The sequence below is a fragment of the Numenius arquata genome, chromosome 9 (assembly GCF_964106895.1).
Source record: "Numenius arquata chromosome 9, bNumArq3.hap1.1, whole genome shotgun sequence".
Lineage (NCBI taxonomy): Eukaryota > Metazoa > Chordata > Aves > Charadriiformes > Scolopacidae > Numenius > Numenius arquata.
In genome coordinates, this window is record NC_133584.1 from 55,775,259 (window position 1) to 55,801,982 (window position 26,724).

Consider the following 26,724-nt stretch of genomic DNA (forward strand, 5'->3'; position numbering starts at 1 on the left):
CCCTATCTTTTACTTCAGTGGAAGTGTAGTTGGTGATTTAAAGCTCTCTGTAAATGATTGTTGGAGATCTGCCATGTGTAGCAGAGCGTTCAGAACGCATACCACAGCCGCTGCTCCCTCCTAAAGAACGTTTGCCTGTCAACATCTCACTTTAATTGTAGTCTTTTAAGGTATCAGAAGGCAGGCAAAACTCACCAGCCAGCAGTCATGGAAGATCAGGTCTTTACCAATGTTTATCAAAATGTTGATGACACCACTGAATACGAGATTACAGACTCTGAGGAAGACAAAGGGGATAATCTTTCTGATCCTGTCCATGAAGATCCAGCATCTTCTTTTTCCATCACTACTATCTCAGAGAGCATGGATAGAAGTCAAGAGAGCTCAGAAGATAGCTGCAGGAATTCTGTGGTCCCTCAGCATGAGGCTGTCCATGAAGATCTAGCATCTCCTTTTTCCATCACTATCTCAGAGAGCATGGATAGAAGTCAAGAGAGCCCGGAAGATAGCTGCAGGAATTCCATGGTCTCTCAGCATGAGGCTGTCCATGGAGATCCCGCATCTCCTTTTTCCATCACTACTATCTCAGAGAGCATGGATAGAAGTCAAGAGAGCTCAGAAGATAGCTGCAGGAATTCTGTGGCCCCTCAGCATGAGGCTGTCCATGAAGATCTAGCATCTCCTTTTTCCATCACTATCTCAGAGAGCATGGATAGTAGTCAAGAGAGCCCGGAAGATAGCTGCAGGAATTCCATGGTCTCTCAGCACGAGGCTGTCCATGGAGACCCAGCATCTCCTTTTTCCATCACCACTATCCCAGAGAGCATGGATAGAAGTCAAGAGAGCTCAGAAGATAGCTGCAGGAATTCTGTGGCCCCTCAGCATGAGGCTGTCCATGAAGATCCAGCATCTCCTTTTTCCATCACTACTATCCCAGAGAGCATGGATAGAAGTCAAGAGAGCTCAGAAGATAGCTGCAGGAATTCTGTGGCCTCTCAGCATGAGGCTGTCCATGAAGATCTAGCATCTCCTTTTTCCATCACTATCTCAGAGAGCATGGATAGTAGTCAAGAGAGCCCGGAAGATAGCTGCAGGAATTCCATGGTCTCTCAGCACGAGGCTGTCCATGGAGATCCAGCATCTCCTTTTTCCATCACCACTATCCCAGAGAGCATGGATAGAAGTCAAGAGAGCTCAGAAGATAGCTGCAGGAATTCTGTGGCCCCTCAGCATGAGGCTGTCCATGAAGATCCAGCATCTCCTTCTTCCATCAGTACTATCCCAGAGAGCATGGACAGTAGTCAAGAGAGCTCAGAAGATAGCCATAGGAATTCTGTGGCCTCTCTGCATGGGGCTGATGGAGAGGATGGTTCTTTATTTCACCATGGTGCTGAAGAAGACCACCCATGCCAGGAGGTGGATCTGATAAGCCCAACTTTGGAAGATAAACACGTAGAGGGTATGATGTTCGAGAGCAACATGCATTTTCCTCCAGGTACCCAGTTGCGTCGGAGCCAGAGCATTTCTTCTAACTCTTTGACTTCCCTCAAGTTCACCCCTAACAATAACTTCGGAGAAACCTACAGCTTTCAGGAAGATTGTGAGATTTTCTTGTTTGTAAAGGTAAGAGCTTGGGTGCTTCTAAGAATACAGTGGTTTTAAACCCCAAATCAATATATGTGTCCTCCAAATCAGTAAAATACAACTGTCTGCTGCTTTGTTCCCAAATCTGCTGCCTGTGTGCTGCAGGGGGGCAATCCATTCACTTACATCTTACATGTTAAGGGACAGAAAGAGAAGAGTTGTGTTGTGTGGAGAAGCCTGGGGTTTCTTCACTTCAAGTGGAAGTATGGGTATGATGAAAGTATTCTGATTGTTGCTGCAATTCATTTATTCTGTGAAATCTCCCTGCAGTTACAGCCAGACTACTGCTGCTTGAACTGGTTCAGTTAAGCTAGTTCAGTTATCCCTGCATTTCCTGGCCCAAACCACAACAACTATATATCTAGTAGCCAATAGCTCAAAATTAGCTAGTTATTAATTAGTTGTTAATGCTATGAAGAAGACTAAATATATAGATTAAATAATGGCAATAAAATTCCCACAAATGCTCATCCCTGAAAAAGGTATTTCTTTTATTTTTTTCAATATTTAGGTTAATGTATTTCTGTGGCAATTTTAATATGCATGTGTCATTAATTTCAAGCTAGCTATAAATTACTGAGGGGACTTTCACATTTTCTCTAACTTTATGAAGTATTACTGAAATTTCTAAACCATAAACACGAGTGTTCTTAAATAAACACTATACTTTCCTTCATGAAAACTCTTGCATTCAGCCATTCTCAATATTTATTAGGCCGTAACACAGACCTGACAGTTCCTCCTTTTTAACTACATAAAAAACAAATTTTTGAGTTCTTGCTTCCCTTGAATAGGACCATAGACCGTGAGGGTGATACTCTCTCATTTCTACAGAAGTCTTGTGAAGTTTTTCACTTTTCAACATAAATAAGGTTGTCAGAATCTGTTCCTCAAAGCACAGGTGCTTTGAAGGCAGGATGAGAGATTTTCTTACCACACACAGTGAGAAGTGTTTTCAGCCGCATCTGTATTTGGTTAATTTAGTTTAGTTAAGCAAGAACACGCTATAACCTTTGCATTGGTGCGAGATGCTGATTATCTTGTACGAGCTATGGGAGATCAAATGGCTTGGTGGACTTTCCTAATACTTCATTTAGTTTCTGTTGTAAATCTTGGAAAACAGACTTAATTAAAAAAATTATCCTATATTTTTTTGTAGGATAAAGGAGAGCACTTCCATAGGGTGTCAACAGAATCCTGAGATTCTTTTGAATGCATTAAGAAAATTATGATTTAAGTGTTTTTCTCCTGTGTCATGTCTTTCCGTAGATGAAAAGTTGATCTTATTCCCCCTTCATATCTCCTTTCTCTGTGTGACAATCCTTTGTGATTGCTTTTGTGATTTTTGCATAAATTTAGATCATTTAAATTATTGATAAATTAAGAACAAACAAACCAGAAACGGCTATCAGGTTACTTAGTCTTATTCTGCATAAGACTAACCATAAAACTTCAGCCATTTCTCTTGAATTTCAGTATAACTCCATCTTCTCTTGTAGAAAGGTGTGTAACCTTCAAGAGAGGGAGTATCTACTAATTGCAGGGTCGTGAATCGTTCTGGGTCCAAGGGGTTGGCACTGCCACAAGGGGTTTTGCCCCTGATTTCTGTAGAAGTGAGCCATGAGAGCCACGTGTGAGGGCACTTGGCCTTTTTGTTCATAGGACGTACTCCGTATGACTCTCTGAAGCTGCAGCTCTCCTATTTCTGTGACTGGATCATGGTTGTTACTAAAAATATATTAATTCTACAGACAAAGTAAGATCTGTGGTGTTGTTTCCAGTTCATATCTCTGCTTGTAGTCCTGCATACCTGTTTTAAAAGTTGCAACAATTGAGTATATTTTTTTTTTATAGCAACTTCATGGTGTTAGCAACGTGTTTTACTTTTGCTTTAAAATCATCTCTCTCCGTTCCTTATTTGTTCACATTCCTCTTGTTTCAAAATAATGGTATCCTCTTTTTCTGTGCATGAAAAAAGAAAATGCATGTAGATGCTCCCATTCGAACAGAGGTGATGGGGTTAATTTGAATTTCTGGGAAGGGAGAAGAGGGGCACTTTGAAAAGAACAGTCAGAACGGAGGAGGATTGAGGAAGTCCTTTTCTTAGCTTTTGTTGTGCAGAGTAGCTGAGTATCCCATAAAGGGGCTTATCAGCTAGTCTAGAGAGAAGTACAAACTTTGGACTCTATTCATGTGACAAAACATAAGTGTCTCGTGCCTTTGAGATGTCCTTTGGCCACAAGACATCCCTACCTGGCTGGGAGATGAGAGGTGAGGCTTTCCAGTGATCCATGCTGTGATCCTTCTCCAGCAGGAGCTGGAGGCCAGGTGGGCAGGACAATGGATCCTTCTGTCCTGAACTGAGCTCCTATGGCAGTGTTTTATTCCTTAAGAAATTTATGACACTTCATTTTTTGCTTTTTTTTGCTTTTCGTTCTTTCTGGTATTGAGGTAATAAAGCACTAACTCCATGAAGTGCAGAGCCAGCTTTGCGAGCTTTAATTATCTAGATAGCAAAAGTCAGCCTATAAAATAGAAGGTCATAGAGTAATATATAACAAGAATCGTGAAATACCTGAGGGCTAAAACTTCTTGCACTCAGGAACTAAATCTCACAGTTGTGTCAATGGCTATTATTCATAGGTGGTTCCCTTCTCATATGGTCTCTAGTCCCCCCGAGGCCAGTGTTGCTCTGAAATTGGCTTGATCTTCTGGATTTGCTCTTTTCTGCAGACATTAACAGTGACAGACCTTTTGCTGTGGGACAATAGTGGTGATTACAATTCTGCCACTATTTATTCCTTCCTTTGTAGCACTAATAAATCTCTGTGAGTGACTGGAAACGTGAGTGTCAGACAGAGGTTGCTGCTGACTGAAAATTAGAGATAGTGGGAAGATTAAATGGTATCTTAATTTACAGTCCAGCTGGCTTAGTTGAAGTGCACTCCCTGGAACTGAAATTTAACTTCATCAGAATCCTGTAAGTGCTGTTGCATTGAGCCAGCAATGTGCCCTAACGGAATCCTGGGCTGCATAGGGAAGAGTGTGGCCAGTAGGTCAAGGGAGGTCATCCTCCTCCTCTACTCTGCACTGGTGAGGCCACAGCTGGAATACTGCATCCAGTTCTGGGCTCCCCAGTTCAAGAGAGTCAGGGAGCTACTGGAGAGAGTCCAGCGTAGGGCAACAAAGATGATTAAGGGATTGGAGCACCTCCCTTATGAGGAAAGGCTGAGAGAGCTGGGACTCTTTAGCCTGGAGAAGAGAAGGCTGAGGGGAGACCTTATTAATGCCTATAAGTATCTAAAGGGTGGCTTGAAGGAGGAGGGAGCCAGACTTTTCAGTGGTTCCCTGTGACAGGATGAGGGGCAACGGGCACAAGCTGAAATATAGGAAGTTCCATTCAAATATGAGGAAAAACTTCTTTCTGGTGAGGGTGACAGAGCCCTGGAACAGGCTGCCCAGGGAGGTTGTGGAGTCCCCTTCTCTGGAGATCTTCAAGACCCGCCTGGATGCAGTCCTGAGTAATGTGCTCTGGGCAATCCTGCTTCAGCAGGGGAGTTGGACTAGATGAGCTCTAGAGGTCCCTTCCAACTCTGACAATTCTGTGATAATCTGTGATAATTAGGACCATAGTTTCAGTCAGACTGCATAACCATTTCTGTAGTCCATTCTGTGTTATTAGACACCATGAAAATGTTTAAATCACTTTAACTTACCTTTTAGTGATTATCAGTCCACTGTCAGTGGCCTATTTCAGAATGTGCCATAAGGTAAAAAATGTTGACTTTCATCAAGGAATTCCCCGTACCTTTAATAGCAGAATATAGCATGTACCAGCATGGAGATATTTGTGAATCCAGCATGTCCAGGCTTGTCACAGCCACCTTAATGCCCTTTCAATCACATTGCCATTTCTTCAAACAAAAGCCTTTGAAATTTGAACAGAAATATGACTTGCGTACGGGCTGTGTTACTGAGTGCATGGGACAGCTTGACCTAATTGTAACTGTTGCTCAGAGGCCCAACCTTTTCACTTGTCTGCTGTATTTCCCTGTTGAGCAGTGTGTTCTGAAGGTTGAGTTTCTTTGAAAATTTAAGCTTTTTGTTTTCTTGATGCTTGAGTTGTTGTTTAAAGAATAATCCCTCTATTTTCTTTTCAGAAGAAAATTATTGCCATTCTGGTTTATTGACGACCCGAGACAGGCTACAGATTATACCTTCTCTGTGCACATTTGTGCCATGGTTCCCAAAAGAAGGATGTAGTTCTTTACCCCAAACAATAAACACCTTGTCTTATGCAAACAGTACAAATTTAGTATATTTAATTTGGTTTCGCGTTGTGAACGTGCATGTTGGATCACTGCACTGGAGTAACAGTTATGGATGCTGGAAGGCACCTCTGGAGATCATCTAGTCCAACCCCTTACTCGGAGCAGGATCACCTAGAACAGGTTGCTCAGACTCACATCTGGTCAGGTTTTGAATATTTCCAAAGATGAAGAATCCACAGCTTCTTTGTTCAACCATTCCAGTGTCCTACCCTCATGGTAAAAATGTGTTTTCCTGTGTTTAAATCAAATTTTGTGTATCTCAATTTGTGCCTCCTGTCCTTTCACTGTATACCATTGCTTATTAAGAGTGCAGTTTTAAGGAAGATACTGCTTTTAACTTCTCTGTACATCAAATTTTAAGCTTTTAGCCATTTCTATTGGGATTAGTGCATCCTTTAGTAAAATTTCTTTAAGTCAGTAGCTGGTAAAGAAAGGGCATTTCTGTTTTTCCTGCAAGATGCTTCCCACTCCCTTGTTTCCAAGTCAGAAAGATCTGAAGGCTCTAACTTGATGGCACGAGCCTGTGATAGCTCCCTGCTGACTTGTGAAGTTGAGCTGAACTCTTATGAACAACAAGACCATGTTCTTGCTCCATCCCTGGAAATGTTCAAGACCAGGCTGGATGGGGCTTTGAGCAGCCTGGTCTAGTGGGAGGTGTCCCTGCCCATGGCAGGGGGGTTGGAACTAGATGATCTTTAAGGTCCCTTCCAGCCCAAACCATTCTATGATTCGATGATTCTATGATTCTTAACAGGGACAGTGAGATTAATCACTTGAATCACTGCAAAAATCATGCTCCTTCCCATTGAGTTAGCTTTTCTGTTCTTTCATGGAGCATATTGGTATCTGTTGAGAAAGTTATGTTTAAAAATGTTTATTAATGGTTTAGAACATGAAGTTACGGTACATAGCTAATTTTTAGCATGTATTATTTGAAAAAAGCAGAAACAAATTGTAATGTGAATACATGGATGCCCAGTCCTAAGTTAGTGGTTATGCTGGTGCTTTGCTGAGCAGAACTGAGCATTTCTTAGAAGCAGACGAAATGTAAAAGAGTTCCCAGCACAGATGAACATCTGTAGCTTTCAGTAGGAACTCCTGCAGGGGGTTTCAAATAAAGGGATGGATATCAACGTTAAGGAGAATATCAGTTTTTCAAATTTTCAACCACTTATTTCTTACTACACTCATAGTTCAGAGAGTAAAACAACTGTGCTTGCAATTTTGGGGTAGTAGATATTTGCAAGCATAACTGGGTGTCCAAATGCCTTTTCCAATACAAGCCACGTAGTCTTTTAATGGACTCCAATACAGCACATAAGGCTGGTGTTAAACCCTGTCATTTCCACTGAGGTTTTCAGGTAATAAAGGGAGTTCTGGCTGAAGCCAGGTGGCAGGTGTAACTCTCTATATGTACATAAAATTATAGTAATTTGGCTTTTTTTATGACATTTTAGCTTTTAAAAATATTTTTAATAATAAAACTAATGGAAGTAAGCAAATATTATTTTGGTCTTATGAATAAGCTTAGAAAAAGGTTAAATGATTCATAGTCCACCTTTTAAATAGTGTTAACTGAGCAACTTGAGCAAGGAAAAGATCCAAGAACTATTTTCAGAGTTCTCCAGTCACAGCAGATTTACAGACCAAGATGCAACATGCTAAAGTGAATGTGTGCACATCAAGAAATGACTAATGGGGAGACAATATCCTAACATGATACTTTTTTTGATAATTTAAATGTAATTAATGGATGTTTTTCACTGCAAATGGTCTTACTTAAGATAGTTTACAAGTACAATGACATACAGAAATACAGGTCTGGAATATCAAGTGGCAAGGTGTGTCCTCCTGCTCTCAGTCTTATCTAGACTATCCCTAACAGATGCTTCTTTGAAAACATTCGGTGAGGCAGATTCAGTACTTCTACCAATTAGTCTCTGTCAATGCTTAATTATTTTCCCAAGACAAATATTTTCCTTTATTAAAATTCTGGTGCTCTGAATTATGGTATTTTTCTTTTTAATAAATAGGTCCTTTATGTAATAGAAGATAGATATCAAATTTCCTTCAGTTTTTGCTTTCCTAGACTAAACAATTTCAGTTCTTTCAGCCTGTATTGCAGCTTGAGTGATCATTTCTAAACTTTGAGTTGTGGGATGTTTTTTTGGTTTACGGGGTTTTTTACCTTTTCTCTTTTGAGTTAATTTCTAGGTTTCTTAAGCTCTGGTTTTCAGGGACAGGTAGTGTATTTAGCAGTGCCAATAAGAATTACTACAGCAAGTGCCTCTAATTCATCATCTGCCCAACTCTCTATTCAGGACACTTTATCTGCTGAATTTTAACGTATTTGTGTATCTTTTAACGTTTCATTTAAGATTACAAAGTTCATCTTCTAGCCCCGGTATTTCCCAATAAATGCTTCTGTAACGTTCTGTAACGTTGTGAACCATTTATTACTCGCCCGTTTGGAAGCAGCTCTCGTGCAGTTCTGTTGCACAGTTTGACTTTAAAAGCATTAGGTTTCTCCGAGTGCTGTGGTCAGACTCTGACCACCTGTCACTGAAAACACTATGGTTTGGAAGTCAGAGAATTGCTCTGCTATAAATCCGGTGTGGAGCTTACTATAACCAAAGCTTTTGTTCTACTAACTCAGAAAATAGAGATGCGCCTGTAATATCTCCGCACCATATTATGAGGACACAGCATGGCTTTATGACCACCTCCTACACCCTATTATGCATAGAAGACTGGCAATCTCTTAAGTCTTAACATATAAACCTAGGAGCTATGCAACCCTTATTTTTGAGGAGGAAGACTGTGTTGTGGGTCTCTTCATAGCTTGATTTATGCTTATCTGAATTACTCTGTGTGCTTGTGTGAACAGATTAGCGAATGGCAGTTCTTTTACAGATAACATCCAGTTCCCCGACTATCAGTCATAAACAGAACGTGTGCTTTAGCAGGAAGGCATAAACAGTTTGCTTAATCTTTTGGATACAAAGGGTAAAAGGTCTCACTTCTGACCTCTGCTGAGTCTGTGCCTTGCCCATGTGCCTTTTCTGCCTCTGGAAAGGTCCATGAATCAATTTGCAGCTGACACTCCTGTGCCACCTTCAGCTTTGGGCTCCAGCAGCGCCTGTAGCTGGGTATAGCTCAGTAGCGTAGCAACAGCTTCAAAATATGGACCCGTATTGTCTAGGAAATTGTTACTGCACAGTGATTGCAGCAATAGCAAATACAATGTAAATATATAGGTCATACTGAGGGAAAATTAAGATGGAATTTATTTACTTGTTTCTTTTCCTTGTAATTTTCTTTTTATGACTCCCTCTTTGATGTTCTGAAAATAAGACTGTTAACCCAGCCTGGTTTGTTGTTTTCTTTTGAAACATCTCAGTTCCTTTTGTTACATTTTAAGAGAGGAAGATGTTTGGATTTTGTGGATTGATTACTTTTTTCTGTCGCTGACAACGTATCTGGGTAGCAGTACTGTCAGCTGTTAAACGGTTTCTGTCCAATATAGAGGGGTGTGTATTATTTTTCAATTGTTTATTGCAGAAGTACCTAAAGAGCAGCTCTACTGAGACTGATGTTTTACAAACACAAAGTAACAGATAGTCTTTGCAAAGCAACTGGTAATGATATATGTAAATTATTTTGGAATCTGCAAGGGGAAAGCTGCTTTTCTACTCTGCTTTTTGTTTTCGTTAGGTATCAAGGGTCGGATTTGGCTCACCTGGCTTATGGTGTGTCTGTAAGCTAAGTTATTAACTATATCTCTGCAGGCTATCTAGGCTTCGTTTGCAGAAAAAAAAAAGCAAGCTATCTGAGATAGTGCAGTGGGACGTTAATTCTCATGGCCAAGTGCAGGCATCATCTGTAGGATGAGGTTAGTTGTTCTGTAGACTCCCTTCGCTGAATCAAGCAGGAACCTGATTCAGTTTTCTAACCACAGGCATCCAGTGCTGGTTTAGATGTCTTAAGTCTTCCCTCCCGGCCTCCAGCTGCCCCTGCAGAAGGCCATGCGTCTCCATAGATCCTTTTTTCATATATGTTTACAGACTTCCTCAGCTATCCTAGGACCTCTGCAGTGCTGCTGGATATCTTTAGGCAACTGAATCAAGCCATAAACTTTCACTGCACACTGCTAATTCTGATAATGGGTATCTGGAAGCAAACTCTAGACTGATATATTTTTTTTTCAAGCTATTTAATTTTCCTTTTTCTTTCAGTGTCCATACTCAGCAAGAGTTGAAGTGCAAGAGTGAACAAACATTGCAATATTGGACAGTTTGGTTATTCACTGAGCAGTCTAACTTCATCGGATAAAATCATCTGACACATTTTAGCATCTTTCCAAGGCTGAGAACCAGCACTTTAACTTCAGTCAGACTTTATCCTTAACAGCAACCTCCATATGGGTTTCTTCCAACTATATTCATTTTGTAGTTACTTTTTATTTTAGACACCATAGTGTCTAGAAAAGCCAACTGAATTTACCAGGTTTGGAATCATAGGTTCCGGTTCAAACACAGCTTAAGATTTTAATTGTGGCCAACCACATCCTGGGCTGCATCACAAGCAGTGTGGCCAGCAGGTTGAGGGAGATGATTCTGCCCATCTACTCCGCTGTGGTGAGACCTCACCTGGAGTACTGTGTCCAGCTCCGGGGTCCTTAGCAAAAGAAGGTTGTGGACCTGTCGGAGGGGGTTCAGAGGAGGCCACTAAAATGACTAGAGGGCAGGAGCACCTCTCCTATGAAGACAGGCCGAGAGAGTTGGGGTTGTTCAGCCTGGAGAGGAGAAGGCTCTGGGGAGACCTTATAGCAGTTTTCCAGTACCTAAAGGGGGTGTACAGGAGAGATGGGGAGGGCCTTTTTACAAGGACATGTAGTGATAGGACAAGGGGTAATAGCTTCAAACTGAAGAGAGGAGATTTAGATTAGATATCAGGAAGAATTTTTTCATCCTGAGGGTAGTCAGGCACTGGCACAGGTTGCCCAGAGAAGCTGTGGATGCCCCATCCCTGGAAGTGTTCAAGGCCAGGCTGGATGGGGCTTTGGGCAACCTGGTCTAGTGGGAGGTGTCCTTGCCCATGGCAGGAGGGTTGGAACTAGATCATCTTTAAAGGTCCCTTCCAACCCAAACCATTCTATGATTCCATAAAAGAAACTTTGTTTCTTTGGGACATATTGGAGGAAAATTTTCCACTGTTCTGCAACTGCATTTACTGATCTGTTAGAAACATTTTTGGTGTCCTCTGATACACTGTGATTGTGGCTGAAAAGGAACACCTGAATATTTTTCTGTATTGGTGGCAATTGTTTAAATACTTAGAACTGCTTAGTGGCAGATGTTACAAACCTGTATGAAACTACCTTCTGTGGGGAAAAAAAATTATAGGAGGCAGCATGGCACTCTAAAATGAGTCATTGTCTTGCTATCTGCAGGTGTGATTTTTATATTTAGATCTCTAGATCATCCTTTCCATATCAATTAATGATACAATTATTGTTGACTTTTTACTGTTGGTACAACTGTGATAACTAGGAATAGATGAGAAGTAAATCAGTGCACAGGTTTGGTTTCAGTACAGGCAAGCAGCATTTGAAACCTGCTTGATTTTGATCAAGGATTTTGATTCGAGAGTTAATTGATTGCAAGTTAAGTTGCAGCCTCCCTGCAGTCACCTCAAAGCAGGCTACAAGCGTTAATAAATTAAAACTGGAGAACCCATCTTCTGAGAGAAAACCAATATTTTCCTGCTTCTATGTTTCTAAAAAATGAGGCACAGAAAGGTAGAAATCTTTGCACGCTCACCAGGTTGGTGTTTTTCTTTTTTTTTTTTTTGTTCCTGATAATCTGACAAAAAATTCCTGAGACTGGAGGTGATCTTTTGGGACATGTCACAGACAGTCACATCATAGAATACATAATTCATAAACTGATCAAGGTCAGTCTAAAAACTAAGTGGCCATTATTATTCATTTTGGAAATCTGTTTCAGAATGTCACTGCTCTGATGGTTTGAGGCCTTACTCTAATTTCCAAATGACATTTATTCATGTGCAGCTAATATATCCTTGTTCTTGGACCAGCATGGTCCATTAGCATTCATTCTTTTATTTAGCGCTTTTTAAAATCAGTTTAGGCTTAGACATCCTCAGCTGTTTTGGGGCTAAACCAGCCAATCCTTTTTGTTTCCATTTCTGCCAGTCATCATAGTAATTCCCTTTTGCACATACCTTCTTTCCACAAAGGTGCCTTTTTTTTGCAGCTGTGTCCTGTCTCAGGTTGCCTCTACTTTTATAGTTAGACTAAACAAGCAGTAAAAAAGATTCTTATAATAACCTCCTGTTTTAAGATACCTACGATTTCTATTTGAGGTGAAATGTCCTGATGTAAACACGTTAGAGACAGTCAGAAAAAGCTTCATTAATTTCTTGGTGCCTCTCACAGTTTTTCCACTTATCCTGACACCTGTTTTCCTTTCAGCAGCAATAATGTTTTTCTAACATCATTGTAAGGTTCCCTACTCTGCCTGTAGAGCACCAGCAGGGCATAATTCCCACTGTGGGATGGTGGTGTTAAGAGTGGTCCTGGCTACCAGTCCTGAATCTTAAATTCAACAGCTTCAGAGGGCTTCTCTCTGGATCCCTAATTGACATTTAGATGGGGTTGTTCACTTGTCTGTGTTACTGCTCTTTGGGAAAGCTGAGCATCTGAACATCAACACTGTATCCCTGTAGCTTGAGGACTGGCTGAGAAGCAAATGGAAGGGGTTGAAGCTTTGCATCTGAATATGTAGGTATTTAATCTCTTGTCTTCTGACCTCTGCTCACATGTATTTGTACCGGTTTTTTGTTTATTTCAAAATGTATTTGATTAAAAATCTGGCCAGCAAAAGTGTTTTATACTTGCCCTACATTTACTAAACAGTAGCATGCTTGGGCTGAAAATGTAAGCTGTGCTGAATAAAAAGAGTATTGCACTGATTCAGTGCAGACAGAATATTACTCAGAGTACTTTGCGTATTCTGTACATGTAGATTGTTTGTATTTGGGGATTCATCTGTGTAAAATTTATTAAGTCCATTTTAATGATTGTCTGTCAGACAGAAAATTTCTTGAACATTGTCCTGAGCTGCTTGCTTTTCTCTTTTGTTTCCGTGGTGGAACAGAAGCTGGATATGGAGAAGGAGTAATTCTTACTTTGGCTAGAAATGGCAGTTCACAAAGCTCAGAGACGATCTATTTGAATTAAACACTCTGGGACCTAGTATAGACTGTCTTGAGGAATTTGCCAAGTCTAAATTTCTTGGAGATCAGTCATTAAGTTGTAGATCAACTAATGGGGAATTCTGATCCCCTGATAAATCTGACTGGGTACCATCTGAGAAAGAGCAGCTTTCCCAGCTGGGGAAAGGATTCAGCCGCTGTAACATGTAAAAGGTCTGATCCTGTGAAAAGCAGTTGCTGGGGGCTGGGCAGGATAGCCCAGGGCATCTAATGTGGTCTTGGAGGTCTATGTCCGAGCAGTCTAACCCCACCATCAATTTCTCAAAGCCTAAAGTTACTACAAGATCATATTTCTGTGTAAAGATATTAAACAAATATACTGAACAAAGGCCCAGTGTAAAAAAAATTGTTATACACCATGTGGCCTATTTTGAAAAGGCACCAGTCTTTCTTCCCTTTCTTTGGTGAGCACATGGATTTGTAAATAATCAGCAATAAGTAGTTTCTAGTTTTATAGTGCATAGTTACAAGGTGATATACAAAAGAACACCTTTGTAGAAACCACACAGATTGTTTTTTGTATATATATCATACTGCAGGATTTGATAGTTTATTAATCTTTATGAGGCACCTTAAATTTACTTATTTTCACCGCATGTAGGCAGGGTGCTTATCTGTTGAATCAGTAACTTCATCATGGTCCTACCTGTTCATGCACTTTGCTATTCTAGTGCCTTGCCGTGTGTTAATGAGCCCGTCTAACGAACAGGGGAAGTTTAGAGCAACAAATTCACAGTCATTTGGCTCCTCCCTGTGAGATTGCAGGGAATGGAGTTTGGCCTGGAGGAGCAGAGTTTCGGGCAGGCACCGGGCGCGGATTGGCCCCGCGCGCCGTGGCTGATAACAGCTAAAAATAGCTGGGGTATAAAAGCCCAGCGAGGAGCACGGCTGCCCTGGCATTCCCTTCTCCAGCACCAGCAAGGGAGGAGACGGTGTTCTCCAAGTCCCTGCAAATATGTAGCCAAAGAACATTCTGCTGCTTAATTCCACTTAACAATTAACTTGTTAAATAAAGACACACACTGAACTGTGTGACTCACGGGGAAGTAACCAAGCTGTACTTTAAAGCAGGAAAAATAAGACACAAAGTGAAGGCCAGATTTTCAAAGCAGGCTTTCTGAGCAGACTGTGACAGGTTGACTGGTGGAATGTCTTTTTGGAAGCGTGCCTGTAGAATACCTGTATTTTTGTGTACAAAAATGTTGTACTTGTGTATATACTCACACAACTCAACTGTATAGGGAGTATACTCTGTGACGACGGAATTCTGAACACTTGGAAAAACAAATGTGTTTTTATTTGACAATGGTTTGACTGAGCTGACGTTGAGGAGTTCAGGAGTCTATTCTTAGCCATGCTGTTGATTCTGGGGAAACCACTTCCTTGCATATCTGTTCTGCCTGTCTTCTGTTTTAAACTGTAGACTTTGGGGCAACAGGGACTTCACTGGTTGAGAGCATTGGACAATAAACCTTTGGATGTCTGAAGCACTTTGGATGAATAAAGAAGGCAGACACCCGTGTTGAAGAGCTCCCCTTTTAAAGTCAGGCAAAAGTTACACTGAATTGAAACAGAGTGTAATCAGGGAAAACATTAGGAAGTCTTAAAAATAGGTGGCAGTATCAGCCCTGTCAATAGTAAACTATTCCCTTGTATATTAATTCCATTTGTTCTGAGTCCTCCTCTTTGATTTTATGGAGCTTTGCACTATGAAATTTGTATGGCTGGATTGCCTTCAGTTTAGTTATATTATTTTTTTTTTCTGGTTTATAATAATATACTGCAAGGTTTATAATATCCTGCAAGACTGACAGATGACCTGGCTAACTTGCCTCCAGTTTTGATTCGTTATACTTAATTTTCTGAAAAGGTCACTTATAACAGCTTAGCCATTTTCCCTTTCATAAGAACATCCAATTACCTTTTAATTTATTTTTTAATTGAGACATCTCTCATGGCAAATGAGATAATCGCAGAGGATGTTGGTTTGGTAGTTCTGTAGACTAAAGTCTTTTTCTGGTCAAGAGACCCAGCGTGAGCTGTGGTGGTAGAAAATCCCACGCAGTGGCTTACACCTAGTCAAGGTAGAGAGCTGAGAGGAGTCAATCCTTACAGCACACCTAACTTCACCGTTTGGAACTCTTCACCTTTCCTCTCTGAAAGTCCATTTTCTGTGTTAACGTGTAGCCAAGAGATAACCCGAGAGTCTCTTACTGGTGCCATCGTCTGCAGGCAGAGGTAGGCTTTCTCTCAACATCATGAGATACCTTTATATATATTTATGAGTTAGTCTGTCATCAACTCTCACTGCTTGGCTAGGAATGAGTAGAAATTGCTAATAATGAGTAAAGGGTTCCATATCTCATTAGCAATTTTCTGACCGATGCAGGTCTCGCCAGAAAACCTAGTCCATTTACTAGAGTTGTATCATAGTTGTCACCAAGGTCAGAGCAGCAAGATTGCAAAGATGACTCTGGGCTTTGGCATTTTGGTGATCTATGACGTTGCTTCCAGATATTGCAGCTGGTGACTAAGGGCCTACACCTTCCTCATAAAACCAATGCCTGCTACATGATCTGTGAAAATTTTGTGATTTCGGAAAAAGATGAAAAATTTTTGGAAGATCTTCCATTTAATAGGAAAAAAAAAATCCTACGTCACTAGTTGGACTAGTCAGTATTCCCAATTCAGACAGACTTAAACAAGACCCCATCGCTATTCAGACTGTGCTCAGAGCTGAATTTCACACTAAGATTTACTTTCAGTCTTAAGCTAAGCTCTTCTTTAAGAATTGCCACCACCATCTTTCACTTAAGGATGTGGGATATGGTCCTCGAAGTCCTAATAACCTGCGCATGGTGGTCACCAGCAAAAATTGCAGCAGAGGGGTTCACATCAGCGCTTAACTAACCACGTTACTCCTGTTCATCCTGGTTGTCTACATTAACTCTACGGTGAAAAGTGTCCTCAAACAAAGAAAAACTAAAATGAGGTGTCACTAGGTCAACGTCAGGTGCTTCAAGATGTTGAACTCTTACGTTGAAGAAAGAAGGGAAAAAAAAAAAAACCCAAACAACCCGCCATTCATTTAATAACAGCTTGAGGTGATGCACTAAGGAAAGTGAGCTCATTCATTGGCAAACTTTGTGGAAACTTTATCACAGAAGTACCAAAAGGTGAAATGAAAAATGAATGAGGGCAATTTTCTAAGGAGAGTGGAAGAGTTCTACAGCTCACCGTAAGGCTCGAGGTCAGGCAGCTGCATTAACCCAGGCGAACAGCACTGCCATTGGTGAGGTGGACCATAAGGTATGCAGAGGTTAAACTTTGCTGCCGTAGAGAGAGATGTGAAGATGTTAATCCCTGCTATTTCACAGTGAATGAGTATGGGCTTATCAGGGGGCCAGAAGCCAGAGACCCTCTTCTTAAGCCAAATAGAACATACATCACAGAGGATCCCGTTATCCGCTGTGCAGATCCATGCACGTAACCTGCTCTGCAGGTACTTTATGGCTTCATCTGGCACAGCTAAATGTCACTGATGCCACCGTTGGAAACCTATGGGAACTAGCCCTGAGTCACAAGTAATTTCAAACTGAGATGTTGAAGGCTTCATCTTTTAGAAATAGTGTGCCTCAGAACACAGAAAGTAATTTCTGCTTTCAGCCAAATTGTTTGCTAAACAACAGAGCGAAACTCAACTGTATCCAATGAAATCAGCAGCAATTGTGTGGTTTTGGGCCTTATTTACTGGGGGGAATAGAAAGCTCGCCTGACATCTGCATGAGTTGTACATGCCATTTTGAACACTTTCTGTAAATGGTAATTCATAAATTGGGATTGGAATAGTGTGTTGTCTGCTAGGCTTGGGGGACTTCACCCTGGTTTGCATGCAAATGCTTCAAATCATAATTAATTTAGAGTTAATTTATGACAAGAAGCATACCGAGAAATGAAAAGAAATAATCTAAACAGGGACTTGCACTAAGATACCTGCCTTCCTCCTTTCATCGGCTACATTACCCATACAGCCCACAATTCAGGACAATCTAATGCTCTCCATTGTATCCCCTACAATACCACTTTCCAGAGCAGTCTCAGTCCTGTTTGGAAGTATCTTTTGTTTTTAATCTAAATGACAGTTTTGGAATGATAGTAAAATAAAGGAATAAACTGTTGCCTTCTAGAAGGCTGTCTACTGAATGCAGCACTAGGAGATGATTTTGTACATTTTAAGTGCCACTTCTCTGTGAACGTTTCACTGTGACTGTCTCAATGCAAGCGCTGAGATAATTATCCATAATGAAATCCCTCTTCACACTGAACAGCAGTGGGTTTTTCTCTTGAAGTTGTTAGCGCTGATTAATGTTACAGCAAAGTTTGATACTGCATCCATGTGAAAACATGATTATATTTAAAAATAATTTTATGATTTTGGACTAGAACTTACTTTGCGAAAATCCTCTCTGAGCTGATTCTAGTGATCTACCATTCTGTTAAACAGCTGTTTCATCCAGAGACCTTTAGAGCCAAAATAATGCATTTTCATAATAAGGTAAAGGAGAGCTGCTGTAGCTTGTGGCTGCATAATGGCTCATAATGTCTGGGGGATGGATATAGAGCAATATATATAAATGTGTCAGTTAAGGGTTTTTTGCAGTGCAGGGTTTTTTGACGAAGGTTTTGCCAATCCTATCCCATTTTTTGGGACATTTGGGCTGTATGCCTATTGTATCACTTGATGTCTTTTGTTCCATGCCCTTGAGTGTGGGACAATTTATAAGGAACAAGATCATAGTTCCTCCATCAAACCAGCGGGTTTTGAGGCACTGTACGTCTCTGGGGTTGAGGGAGAAGATCAGCTTACCCAACCCTGGCATGAGGCTAATGAGAAGAGCTTCGGGCATCCTTGCATGTCTGGTACATCTGGGGAGAAACGCACAGTCTGACCCCAAATATCTGAGATGAGTCCCTTTTTATTTTTCTGAAGATCAAGCAAGAACTTGATAGTGACATGTAATTCAAAAGGAAATTAAAGTAATTGGACTGATCCCTTGCATTTGCTGACTTGTTAAACAAATAGCATGTTGAAGATACTAGCATGCAATAAATGTGGTTTGCAAATTACCAGTAACTCCGAACTGTGCCTAGAAGATATATTTTCCTAACCCATTCAAACACGCTGATTTTGTACCTGGTTGCTGCTTAGTTGGGTTCTTTTAGGCAACTAAGCAAGTAAATAACTCCCCTGTAAAATTATAGCCCTGAATACCATTTACTGCAGCTGCAGCAAGATTTTACTTCTTCTTTTCATCCATAATGGAAGTTTATTCACAACATGAAAAGTGTTACCTGTGTGGTATCAGGCTTGTAATGCCCCGCTCCCACAGAAGGAGCTGGGTGGCAGCACCAAGGGAGCACCGGGGGACTCAAGCACTCTGTGCCCTGATCCTTCTTGGTAACTTAGCGGTCGGCTGCAGAACTCCACGATAGAATTACATTCTGGATGCTTGGCCTCTGATTCACCCCCTCGGGACAAATCTTTGCTGGAAGTGAAGCTTGGATCAGGCTTGTGAAAGCTGATAGTGCGTCAGAGTTCACCTACAATAGAGGTCTTCTGTGGAAAAGTGATGGTTCCTTTTCTGAAGCTGTCCTCTTCTTTTATTAATGGGATGACGTGCTCATATTCATTTATATATCTCATAAACCTCAAACTATAATGACTTGGCTTATAACGAGTTCATAATTCAGTGTCTAATGTCCTTGTGCGTAACTCAAAGCCTCTGCTACTTCTGACTTGTGAGAAAATGATAGGCCAAACTAAGCGACTCATTCTTTGCAGTAAAATGAGAGGGTACTAATTATTTATCAGTATCTTACCCTTAATTTGGCTGAAGAAAGAGCTGATTTCATAACACAAAACAGAGCTGCGTAGGCAATAATAACCATTATAGTCAAAAAGGTTCCACCCAGATGTAAGTGATGTCAGTTTTATATGACAGCAAAGAAGTAAATGCATGAATAGATTCCTGAAGTAGTGCACATATATATATATTTCCTGTTGCTTACTGGCTCCTACAATATTTATCTTAAATCCAGCTTTCACAAACTATTTTAGAAAACACAGCATTTATATGAACAAAGACTCTGTTTTGCTTGGTCTCTTCTAGGGGTTCCATAGGGAGATTTTTGAAAATCAGAGCTTTTTTTGAGGTGGGCTGGGTTATTCTTTCTGTGGATACCTACAAGCACAGCTGGAGTACCAGATGTGTGGTATCCACACTACAGCTTCTGCAGCCTCTGAGTGCCCCATATCAAGTCCTGGGGCAGGAATGTGTGCAAGGAGGTGCCTCGTGGATGAAAGCAGATGGGGAAGGGACCTTCCAGGGGCACTGCTGCCCAGAAGCATCTCGAGCCAGACAGGGTCTGGCTCCTTCCTGCAGTAGTTGATATCTGGGTCAGGATGGAAATGGCTTCAGGGCATCTTAGCTCCCTTTCTGTGTTGCACAGTTTCCCTTCTGCTTTGCTGAGCCTCAGCACAATAATCTTCGTCTTGCAAACTAATTATAATACACCACTAAACCCAGACAGTAATTGGGAAGGAAGGATTTAAATGTTTTGACATGTTGAGTCTCTACCGAAATTGCTACATCTAGAGTTTAACTTTCAGAAGCACAAGGCATGTACAACTTCTGAAGTGGGAGATGACAAGTGCATAGAAAACAGGCACTAAAGCCACAGATTTCTATTACTTGATAATTACAGCAGGATTTGTTTGACCATTATGATGTCTTTATCTGAGGTTGTTACCCTGGGCTCCCTTTATTTACCAGTGGAAAAAAGTAGGCACTTCTAGGGCACATTTTTTCTTCTCTAAAAGAGACATCTAAATAGGTCACATGCATCACATCTCATGAGTACCAATATCTTGAATGCTGATTTTATTTAAACATTTTGAGTTTGCACTAGAAGTATTACCTTCTTGCTGTTCTCATAGCTGGCAGTATTTTCTTCTTCCAGAGCTGATACATACCCCTCTGTGATAGGAATTGTTCAAAGCGCTCGCCTGTATCAAACCAGTGTTTTCAATGAGGCTGGAGCTACAGGTAACCTCAGTCAAGATGACCCACTTCCCGTTGTTTCCAGGAGCCCTCATTAAAGGGAAATTGCGTCGTTGCATGAGGTGCTCAAGCAAAACAATTTTTCAGCAAAAAAAAAAAGCTTATAATCATGTAGTTGATAATATATTATTTCGGGATGCCTTTTAGAGATATGGTGTCTACACTTATGTTTTTGGCAGACTTTTATAACTGTTATATATAATTACAATGCAATGATTCTTTTTCTACATGTAAGTACATGTAGCCCATGTCCTTGGAAGTTTGCCTGCAGGCCTAAGAATAATTATACTATAAATGTTTGGTAATTAATGTACCTAGTCAAAAAATTACATGTAAAAATTTGAAATCAAAGCAGTAATAACACTTAATTCTCTTATAGTTAACCTTCCAGTTATTTGAATGAGTGCTAATTAGATCTAAAAACCATAAGTACACTTTTACACTAATTATAATGTTGATTATCTTGTAATTACAGTTGCAACAGCATAATGAGATTTACTTGTTAACCATTTCAGTGCTTCAGTGGAGTGCACACCAAACAGCTGTTGTGGGAAATTCCCGTAGAGCTTGTGTCAAATGTCCCTGTGGCAAATGCCTATAGGTCACGGGAGGGAATTAAGGATCATCACGAAAGTACACAGCTAAGAGCACTTTCAAGAAAGGCAAGTGTTTGATCATGTCAAAACCATACTAGAAATGCCTCTAGAAATGTCAGAAGGGGAAGGTAAAACTGCTCGTGCTTGGCAGTGCGAGCTGCGGCGGTCCTGAAACAGGAGAGGGCAGGAGGGCAGAGGTGAAGGAAGAGATCTTCCAGGGGCAGAAGGGTACGAAGGTAGGCAGTCCATCCAGGCAATGATGGCAATGAGGAGGAAGTCCCACCAGACCCCTTTGCATTTGTCTGGTCTCCTCTCTGGTGCCAGCACTCCCTTCCTCCATGCCTTTTGGCTGTGTCAGGCCTTTCTGTCCTGTGCCACCTCTCGCTTAGCGTTGCTGTGTGGTGATCTCTGAGTCACGCAAGGAATGCAGGGCGAAGGAAGGGAGTATAGATGATGATGACAGTACGTCAATAGCAGGCTGAGGCCCTTGGAAGTTCTCTTCCATACTCCACCCCAGTGTATCATCACTCTCCTGTCCCTCCTCTACAACCAACGCCCCAAGGGACGCGCTGTGAAATTGTTATGGGACCCAAACGTTTTATTTTCCCAGGGCCCTGAAGCTTTTAGTTTTCTTGTGTAACCCCATTCCCATTCCTCTGCCCCTGAACTCCATCAGGAGTGGCGGCACCATGGGTGCTTTTCTCACCTAGGACCATTCAGTTTTGGCTTCTGTACCACTCTGTACCACACGCAGGGGTTTTCGCTGAGGCAGAACTTTGCTTTTTTGCACACTCCTTGCACTGATGCAGCAGCCAATGCACAGGGTGAAGAAATTAGGCTCTTTTTTTCCTTACCATTCTCAGCAAAACCAATATCAGGATTTTGAAGAGCTAGGAACAGGACAAGCACCCTTCAGAAAAGAAGGAGAAAACATCACTGTTGCTTAAAGCAATGAAACCACCCTGCTGCAGAGCTTCCCTTTTCCCCTGTCACTGGTGCTCCCAGCTGTAGAATAAGGGAGGGAACAACAGGAACGCTGAAAACGGGGAAGAGCAGAATTATTTGCTCAGAGACTGATCCTGCCGTAGGTACCAGGAGTTTGTCTCCTCCCCTGTGACTTAACCCCACCCTCTTTTTTTATGCTCTGGGCTATTTTGGGCAGGCGGTTAGAACTGCAGCTCTGACAGATGAGGATACTGTACCAGAGCACAGCAGCACTTGTTGCTCTGAAGAACTACACAGCCGTAACCGGGACTGCTTCTCTGCTGCCTGCCTTTATTTTTAAAGATTCTTATTTATTTATTAAGGTGCAAACTTGTTTTCTCTGCTGGTTTCAAGCTTTTTCATTACAAATGATGTTTTAAAAGCTCTGTGAGAGCTGTTCGGAAGGGAAACCTATCCGCTGTGCAGCTGAAACCTCCTTTTTGACACTTAATAGTGGGAGATCGGCTGGTAGCCTTGGGGGTGAAAAATGACAGACTCTCTTCATCCTAACGGGGAAGGAAAGGACCCTGAAATTGAGCTCTTTGTGAAGGTAAGTTGCGCTGTGAACTGGACACTGGGATCAGCTCGGCTTCTATTGAATAATCAAACTTTAATTTTCTGGCGCTGAGCGGAAGCGGGGCTTTGACAGCCTGTTATCTCTTGCACACACGTTCACGCTGCTTTCTTCTTCGTGACATTAGAATTAGGTAATGTTGAGGAGGGAGAGTCAGAGTTCCTGTATTTTATTGTTATTTCTCTCCTCGTGAGTTTGTCCTGTTATTCTTAGCCTGCTGCCTGCAATGTGCTGTGTCCTGACTTTAGACTGCCAGGTTTTTCACTAAGAATCCTGACTTCCTTCTCCATTTTTGGGAAGTGCTGAGGGCTACCATGATTTGGTACCTCAGCAGAGGCTGTCAGGTCTGAAACAATAACCGATTATAAACCAGAAAGGGTTGAGATAAACTGGCAGTCTTCTGATTATTTCCTGCAATACCTTTTTTTTTTTTTTCTAAAAAATGAAAACTAAATCAGTTTTTGCTCTCAGTTTCCTCAGCCCGAAGCTCATTCAGATTCTATACAAGGGTAACTGAGAATAGAAACTGAAAATACAGAAAGCTAAATACACCTGTTACATGCTAGGATTTCAGAATATTTCAAATTGGGTACCTCTGTTGGTCTTGGGCTTTGAAAATCTTACCGTTAAAACCAGTGGCACAGTTCAAGCTCCTTACACATATAACCTTATTAATAGCAAACTTCATGCAAACTCTGTCCCGGTGAAAAGCTCAGATTTTTTGACGTTCAGAGCACGTTTCAAAGCCTTTATGTAAACCGAGGCTGAAATCCACTATGGCCATATAAAATGCAGGTGTTTGGTCTCCCTGAGCCTAAACCATCTCTGTAAATCAATAGGATTATTATTAACATGCGGGAGTTATATCAGGTGCTTTGCAAACAGAGCACTGAATGATTGGGGAAGCAAATTCCAGCCCCTCCCTTCTGTCAAGTTGAGGGTATGTAATTGCTTTGTACTCCCAGATGGATATTTTGGGCTGTAAGCTGAAATGTCAGCCACATCCATGATGTGTATACACGGCCTTTTCATGCATGTTCCAAAACCAGTCAGTTCAGCTGCAGCCTTTCTGAACCAAGCCAACGCTGAGATCTTTTTCCCTCGCAAACTGATTTTACAAGAATTCCTGGTTCATAACTGCCCAGTAATCTTAATGTATCGAAAGGGATCTGCCTCGGTCCATACATCCTGATAACTTTCCTCTACAAGTTGTTTCTACCAAAGTGAGTTTAATGGAGATGTTTTTAGGCTAAAAACCAGGTTAGTGGGATTTTTTGGCGCTCTGTCATCATAGATGTATTCTGGAATGCAAACATTTAACTCCTGATATGTTTTAGTGCCCACACTATTTATTGAGGCTGATCGGGATGTTTGTTATAGATGGTTCTTCGACTGCATCAGCTGCTAAAGTGAAGGTCATTGCCCAGATTCACTGTGTGAAGTTCTGGATCCATACATTACTGGAAAAAAATTTGCACTCCATTCAGTTGAGCCATGCCATCACCTGAAGATTTATAACTCCAGAAAGAACATTTTTAGTAATGTGACTTCCTGCATAATGCATGTTACAGAACTGTGTAGAGACTCTCATATAAAGCTCATAATTTGCAGAGCCAGGGCAGAAGAATTAATTGGTATCTTCCTGGAGACTTTCCATTTAGGTTGAAAAATTGCAGTTCTTGATGTTTTGGAAAGGTGCCATTAATATAATTAAAAGTCTAAAAAGTTGTATAGTAAAGCACGTAACCAGAGTATTAAATTATACAGCTCAGAAGCTGAAAAATAAGTAAGAGAGGAACAACAAAAAAGAGAGGAGTTAAAAGTTGAAAAATAGGAGGGTATAAGAGAAATATGAACAGGTGAAAACTTTGCTGGAGCATGAAATTTAAGAGAACAGCATATTAGTAAGGGGAGATAAAGGCTGATCCAGGAGAGAGTCTACAAAGGACAAGGCACTTGCTCTGTTCTAAGACTGAAAATAAAAACAGAAAAGTGGCAAGTTCTGGATGAGTATGGGATGCTGGGACAAGTGGCAAATCTAAATATACTGGACTACAGTTGAGGAATATTCTAATAACAGGTGATGTTGGGGTCAATGAGAATTTCATCATTTAATTTTTTTGTGATGCTAATATTTCACTAAGGAAAAAAGTTCTGCTCTGCATCCTTGAATGAACGCACAGCCAGAAAATGCAGAGATCAGTGAGAAAAATGTAGGGCAGTAGATGTGGCCTGGAGAAAACTGTATCTTCCACGGGCACAAATAAACCAGAAAGGGCTGTTTTTCACCAGTCTCTAATAAAAGCAGTTTCTGTCTCAGGTTAAAAAAAGGAAAGGTGTTACACAATTGCTCTATTTCCTTTTTCTATTTAACAACCAGGAGAGCAGGAGCCTTGGAAAGACAAGTAGAGAGATGATTGTAAACAAAAGGGCCGGGCTGTCACCCAGTACAGGTCAGGTATCTCCTGCCTGTGCAGTCGGGCTGGGCACCACCAGGACTCTGCTGGCTCAACTGCTGTGCCACAGACAGGTTAAGTGGTTATCACGCCTATTTGTTACCCTCCCCATTGATTTTTCTCTTTTTCTAACCTGGATCTGTGAGATATTTTTTTGTGAGCGAGCGTTTGTTCCTGCAAGGTGCTTGGTTGAGGATAAACGCCCCCTAAATCTGGGGCAGGACACGAGCGGGCTGATGGTGAGAACGGGCAGAGCAGAGGAGCAGTGAGGAGATGGTGCTGCCTTAATCAGATCTGCAGTTTGTGTAAGCAGGCCTTTTGTCAGCACTGAAACTCTCCGGCAGCAATTCCCTCTCTGAACTTGTTTGACAAGGAATTGGAAGAGGCTGCCAGAGAAAAAAAAGGCCTGATAATGCGGTAGCGTGAGACGCTGGCGACAGCTTCAGGGGGGCGAGCATCGGGAGGTAGCGCTTGCTTTGAGCTTAACCCAGCTTGTTGTAACTCAGATTAATTTTAATTCTTTGTGTGCTGGAGAAGCAAAGTGCTTCTGTATAAATGACACCCTGATGGAAGGTATATTTAGCTTTTTCTGGCAGTCTTGCACCTGTATACTTGAACATAATGACTAAACTGAAATGGTGCTCTTTTTATGTACAGACTATTAAAATCTATATGGGAGGATCACAGAACTTTTATGGTTCCTTTCTGTTTGCAGTGGAAACAGGTGTTTGGATGTACATTCCTTGCATTTCAGAATTAGAGTGGTGCGTGATATCTAAAATGTTAATTTGAAGGGAGTTACGTTGTATACATGGAAAACAAAGCATGAGACAAACAAGAATTGAGAGTGCAACTGTGTATTTGCATTGCTCAGAGTAAGTTGAAGAAAACCACACAAAAGGTACAAAGCATATTTGATTTTAAAAATCTTCCTGCCTTAGAAATATTCTATAACAAGATATGTAATAATCCATGCTTCTGACAATGAAAAGACAGTGGTATCATCATGGTAGAAGGAGAACAAGGAGTGAGCTGGCAGTTATTCCTGCCAGGAGTCATTGTGGTATTGAGGGATTAATATTCTGGATATCTTCATCAGCTCAGGTGTGCAAGAGCTTTTGCTTAAAAGGTGTAAGGCTTTACTTCACCAAGCATTCAACCACACTCACGCCAAACACTCATCTAGAGAAAATGTGAAGGTACTCGCAAATGTAAGAAGCAAGAGAGACTTCTCAAAGGCCTCGATCTTCCGCACTCACTGACTCATACACTGAACGTGTTCCCCTTCTGTTGGCTGAAGGTATTGAAGCATAAGATGCACCGAATGCTCTCAGCCCATTCCCCCATTAGGAGCTGCACCTCGTGCATGACCCGGGACAGTGATGGTGTATTTGCAATGTCTCGGGGGGATGATATCGGCCAAGGTAAGGTTCAAGGACTAACAGCACTGAAGTATTTGTAGAGCCCCTTGCAGTCAATTCTTGTTAGAGGATTATCGCAAAGAGAAGAGGTTAGTCCTGGTATGCTCGCAGATGTGCAGGGAACCTGTGAGCCCTTTGTCATCTCCAGTGGTTTTAGTTCGGAGAGTTTTAAGTGTCTGTTAAGAGTATGTTTAAAAGCGATGGCAAGATTTGGCGCCAAAAGCCCAGAAGTCACTGCTCTCGGGAGGATGTAGTTTTTCTTCTCCTCTCCTTTGGACAGAATTATCCCAGAAATTAT

At 41.3% G+C, this 26,724-nt stretch overlaps 1 protein-coding gene across 3 annotated transcripts in view; it reads left to right on the forward strand.

The window, feature by feature from the left end:
- Nucleotides 1-207: 207 nt before the first annotated feature.
- Nucleotides 208-26,724, forward strand: part of CLIC5 (chloride intracellular channel 5) — a 78,014-nt gene continuing 51,497 nt past the window's right edge. The window contains exons 1-2 of one of the 3 annotated variants that reach the window (XM_074153041.1): nt 208-312; nt 1,231-1,623. In XM_074153041.1, the coding sequence (XP_074009142.1) occupies nt 208-312; nt 1,231-1,623 (498 nt within the window). Of the gene's footprint in view, nt 313-1,230; nt 1,624-22,173; nt 22,526-26,724 lie in introns of those variants that run through there. The other 2 variants (XM_074153042.1, XM_074153044.1) reach the window with 2 other exon arrangements.